General features: G+C 38.1%; 1 protein-coding gene across 1 annotated transcript in view; it reads left to right on the plus strand.

Moving 5' to 3' along the window:
• Positions 1-5,090, plus strand: part of LOC106531977 (lysine-specific demethylase 4A) — a gene marked incomplete in the record, with an annotated part of 49,458 nt that extends 44,368 nt beyond the window's left edge. The window contains 4 exon segments of the mRNA XM_014027941.1: positions 911-1,081; positions 2,125-2,244; positions 2,329-2,421; positions 2,550-5,090. Of these exon segments, the coding sequence (XP_013883395.1) occupies positions 911-1,081; positions 2,125-2,244; positions 2,329-2,421; positions 2,550-2,684 (519 nt within the window).
• Positions 5,091-5,661: the final 571 nt, after the last annotated feature.

Genomic DNA, 5,661 nt, shown 5'->3' on the forward strand with positions numbered 1-5,661 from the left:
GTCGTAGGGTTACTTCAAAAATGAAGTTAAACAATTTTTTAAGAGCCGTGTCGTCCTTGCATCTGAAAAGACATTTCCTCAAAAGCATTGAATCCAAAAAGGACTGGACTGAGAAGTATTAGGAGCTCAGCAGATGTGCGGCTTCACCTGCTGTTTGCTAGTTGTTGCTGCTGATAGGCTGCAGGAGTCGTGGGGAAGCTGTGTTCTGTGATGAGGAAGCTCAGCTTGGAGACGGTCCAGTGGAGGAGCTGCACCTAAAAGGTGGTTCTAGTCCCAACTGGTTGTTTTTGCTGCCCTGCCTGTTGCCTTAGGACACTACTGGATTCCACAAACATGCATGAATGAGTCAAAGCAAGACTCTGGTTATGTTTTTGATGAGGGAATAACATTAAAACATGATATAAAACTCAAATAAGTTGATCTTACATGATATTGCCCCTTTAATCCTAAATCTGATGGCAGGCGATGTGCATTCTATCAAGGCTAGGCTTTAAATTTTCATCATAAGTAACGTAGAAACTAAAARGTGTCCATACTCTTTGATGTGATTCCTTCCATCTTTTCCTTTCAATATGTGTAGTTACTGTATATTGTCCATTGTGTTTGATTTTTTTGTTATATACCTTCCAACTGGTGTGCAAAATCTTTTTGCCAAGCTGATTTGAACAGCATCACTTGTTCACCTGTCTTTATGAATATAACTTATTAGTACCAAATATGTAGAACAGGAATCTCTGAGAAAACCGTTGTGTACAAGAAGTCCAAAAAACATGCACATTAAGTAGCCTTCAGGCCCAGACCTCTCTTACAAAAGATCTGTAATCTCAATGAGACATTTTAGTTAAATAAAGATTAATAAATCCATATAAAAAGTAAAAGTAATAAAGTAATTGTCATCTTGTCTTCACAGCGGAACAAGGAYTCTATGCGAGAACTGTCACCAGGCCAGAAGGTGATCTGCAAATACAGAAATTCTCGTTACTATCACAGCGAAGTGATGGAGTTGACCACAGCCACGTTCTATGAGGTGGTGTTTGATGATGGCTCATACAGTGACAACCTATTTCCTGAGGACATTGAGGTTAATATATCAGATGTTCACAACAAATGTTTCCTTCTCAGTTTTTGCTTGAAGATAAAGTCGATGTAAAAAGAAAGCACTCTTCCYTGAAATTCTATGGTTTCAAAACATAATTAAAAGCAATCTGATCCTACCTGTTTTCACAATATGACATCCAGCACCGTGACATTATCTGTACAACAAAGGCTGAGACAAAAAGCACCAACAGAATATGAAAAAAATGTAGATCTTCATGGAATTTAGTAACTAATAGTGACCATCTCCATTTCTAGATTATCATGAAAAATACTCAGTTTTTTACAATGTTGCTTCAGTTTCTTAGTGTTTACAGCATTTGTTTATTCACAGTTCTCTTAAAGAAATTTCTGGACATTTTAAAATGAGGGTTTGTCGAAAATTTCTGAACAGTTAGTACCTGTTTATAGTTAACAAATCCAACTCGGCTCAGATCAAACATGCCTTCCCTCCCAATCACAAGCCTCCATGTCACACTATTCTTATCCATGCAAGTATTTTGAACCTCGTTTTGTCTGGCCTTTCACCTTGGACCAGTCTGCACCAAGACTTCCACCAATCGTAGGTAGGCCCAACTACACCCACACCAAGACTTCCACCAATCATTAGTAGGCCCAACTACGCCCACTCACAAACTCCACCAATCCTAGGTAGGCCCAACTACACCCACACCAAGACTTCCACCAATCACAGGTAGGCCCAGCTACACCCACACCAAGACTTCCACCAATCACAGGTAGGCCCAACTACACCCACACCAAGACTTCCACCAATCACAGGTAGGCCCAGCTACACCCACACCAAGACTTCCACCAATCACAGGTAGGCCCAACTACACCCACACCAAGACTTCCACCAATCATTAGTAGGCCCAACTATGCCCACACACAAACTCCACGAATCACAGGTAGGCCCAACTACACCTGCAGAGACCCCTACTTGGAAGAGAGTGCAATTCAAAAATGGAAATTCTTAGGGAATCCTGTAATACGAAGTGTGATTTCTCAGCTTGCTTGATGTACTTTCAGAACCGTGACTGCATCCGACTTGGCCCGCCCTCTGAAGGTGAGGCCGTTCAGGTGCGATGGACAGACGGGTTGATATACGGAGCCAAGTTTGTAACGTCCCACTCCATCCCCATGTACCTGGTAAACCTGCCTCATGTTTCTCTGTAATCTTTTGTCTGTTGAGCTCACTATCAAGTAAACATTTTACTGCATGTGTGTATCCAGGTGGAGTTTGAAGATGGGTCACAAATCACAGCCAAGAGAGAAGATATTTACACTCTTGACGAAGATTTGCCGAAACGAGTCCAGTCTCGCATGGTGAGCTAAAACTATTTTTTTCTGAGACTAGGTTTATCAACTTTCAAGAGTGCCTTTTGATAAGAAGCCAAATATTCTGGTCAGATCTGTTATTTCATTCATTCCATCTGGCTTTGTACTATCTCCAGTCAGTGGCATCGGATATGCGCTTTGAGCTGACCAAGAACAACGTCAAACAGAACTCCAAACGCCAACGAGTCATCAACTCTCGATACAGAGAGGACTACATTGAGCCCGTCGTCTACAGGGCCATCATGGAGTGACTTCCCTTTTCTACACAGTGCTGCAGCTTTTTGCTTCTACTGAGTGCTAATAGGAATGGACCACACACACACACACACACACACACACACACACACACACACACACACACACACACACACACACACCCTGTTCTTCCACAGCCACTCAGGCATCATATTTAAGATAATCGGCAGGGACTGAAAGACTTGTCTGTGCTTTAAAAAAAACTGTTAGATTTCTATTTTTAATCACACTGTAAATGGATCTTTTTCTCCTCTGGTTTTGGATTTAATTTCTTATTTTTCTCAGAAAAAAGACAATAAATGCTAAAGGTTTAACTGTAACTGCTCTACCGCCATAATTGGGCACAACAAAAATGCAGTTTTGTATGTGATGCTTTTTCTACAAACTACTGAATTTTTTTCAAATCAAAATAACTCATCAGAAGAAATATTACATTATTGTATTTTTCAGTTTGTTTGTTTTTTTCTTAGATTTCTTGATCTTTGGAGTCGGGCAGCTGGGCGACCATCTGCAGTAGTTTTATGTGAAGGATGATAGTTTCCACTTATTTAGCTAGTTGATCTTTACATTTTAAGAGTTTTGATGTGTAAATTAATTTACCATTTAAACCAAAGTCTGAACATGTTGGAATACAAATTAAGAAGTATTTGTTCTGAAAATGTCACAGTTAATTGGAATTACACTTGTGTAAGAAAAGATCAATCACTCCTTTGTAGCTTAAAATAACTTCGTAATGCCTCAAAGTTTTAAATATAGATTCTTGAATTATTTTAAGATCAACCAGAACATGAAATATAAATGACCATCCTCAGCCCATTACAATACAGTTTTCAATAGCATCATTTTCTGGAAAATTAACCAATAGACAAATAAAATATTACATAATTTCTATAAGAACAATTAAGGCACACCACAGAGTTTTTCRTCACATTTAATAACAGCTGTTAAACATAGACTGCCCAACTAATTCAACCACTAATCCTTMTTTCTTTATTACTGTTATTAGTGAAATGCTCAGTTTTTTCTTGCTCGCTGCAGAAATCACCTGTTGTTTGAGGAGACTTCATGCAGCCACTCAGGTACTTCAATTGCTTGCTTTTAATGTTGTTTAAGACAATATTCTTGTAGGCTCCAACTTTCCAAAGTATAGACAATAAGAGCGTGATYTTAAAGTTAACCACGTGTTTAACTGTGACGAAGCTGTCTGCCTGTAGCTATTAAAATCAGCCCAAAGCTGTTATCTGTTGTTAAGTTTAGAGTAACGCCTTATTCTAAAACAAAAAATCACAAATATGTCTTATATATCATATGTCACAGATTAATCTGCCAACATTAGCTARATTATTTAAAATAAATTACTTATAGGATCATAAAGATGCAGCAGCAGCTCACTGTAGGCCACAGTTTATTTATTTTTTGGCATAAATACTCTGCTGGATTATAGTGGGATTTGTCAGCAGAAATAAAACTGAGGCCATGGATCTCATTTGAAAGAGGTCCGTCTACAAGTTCTTCTAATTTACATAAAAAAGTTTTGGTTTGGTTAATAAAAAAACGAATATTAACCCAAAAAAAGGTGTGTATCAGCCATCGACTGGCCTAGTTTTTAAAACGGGCCAAAGAAAATGCTCACACAGGTTGATCTCCACCGTCACCCAACCCTGTTGACCTTTTCTCATTTTTAACTCGACAACTGAAGACTTGGAGCAAGTTGATAATATTATTTGACTCACTGATGCTGAGTTAGGAGACACRCTTCAGCTCTTTTTAAAGTTAGTCCATCTTCACTCCGACACATTTAACGGCCTTTAAGGATTTATACGTACCAGGCTCGCTTTGTGTTAACCTTTGTACATAATACTGTTTATGTTTATTTATGCAACTGCATCTAGACTGAGGAAAGCTATTTTTGTCACGTCCTTTTCACGTTTTAAAGGAAACTATAGATATATTTATATTTATTAAAAATTATGTTTGCAGGCTTGAGGCTTTTTCTTTTTTTTGAAGGAATTGGACATTGAAAATAAAAAGACTTGAGTTTCTTCTAAAACAAAAGCTCTTATTCCCTCATTGTGTCGTAGAAAGAACTTGTTTTTGACAAGTCTGGTTTTGTTTGTGTGGGTTTTGACTAGAAGTTAGATCTAGAAAATGTAATTCAATGTAACAGTTTGATCCCTATATATATAAAAGCTGAGAAGCAGGTATTTTTCTCATCAGTTTATTGTACCAGTTTTATAGTAAAGGARTCTAGCTGGTCTTTCAGTAGGATACAGTGTCTGGACACTTTTTATAACTTTGGGTTTRCTTGGATTTGTCTCTAAAGCTGCTTTAAATCTGTGCATTCTTTGTAAGCAACTGTTTGAGTAAAGTTTGAGATACTTGAATAAAAGCTTTGCACCATTTATTTCTACAAAACAACCAATCAAATCAAAGTGTCCTGCAGTATTTCTGCTTTGAGAATTTCTTCCAGTTGTGTCCAGGATAGTCCGTGGGCTAGGGTGGGTCGATTCTTGATTCATCACTGAATCTGACTTTCATCCAGTCATCCACAGTCCTCCATTTCTTTTCCTCAGCCCACTGTAACCTTGTGTTTTRCTGTTTAGGTGTTAATGATAGCTTTCATTTAGCTTTTCTGTGTGTAAATCCCATTTCCTTTAGGAGGTTTCTTACAGTTCGGTCACAGACGTCGACTCCAGTTTCCTCCATTCATTCCTCATTTGTTTTGTTGCATTTTCTGTTTTGGAGACATCTTGTTTTAAGTTTTCTGTCTTCATGCTTTGATGTCTTCCTTGGTCTTCCAGTATGATTGTCTTTAACAACCTTCCCATGTTGTTTGTTGGTCCAGATTTTAGACACAGACTGAACAACCAACATCTTCTGCAACACTATGATGATTTACCCTCTTTAAGAGTTTGGTAATCCTCTCCTTTGTTTCTTTTTTTTAGCCACTTCAGTAGAAAGCAGAACTGAATA

The sequence above is a fragment of the Austrofundulus limnaeus genome, unplaced genomic scaffold (assembly GCF_001266775.1).
Source record: "Austrofundulus limnaeus strain Quisiro unplaced genomic scaffold, Austrofundulus_limnaeus-1.0 Scaffold700, whole genome shotgun sequence".
NCBI lineage: Eukaryota > Metazoa > Chordata > Actinopteri > Cyprinodontiformes > Rivulidae > Austrofundulus > Austrofundulus limnaeus.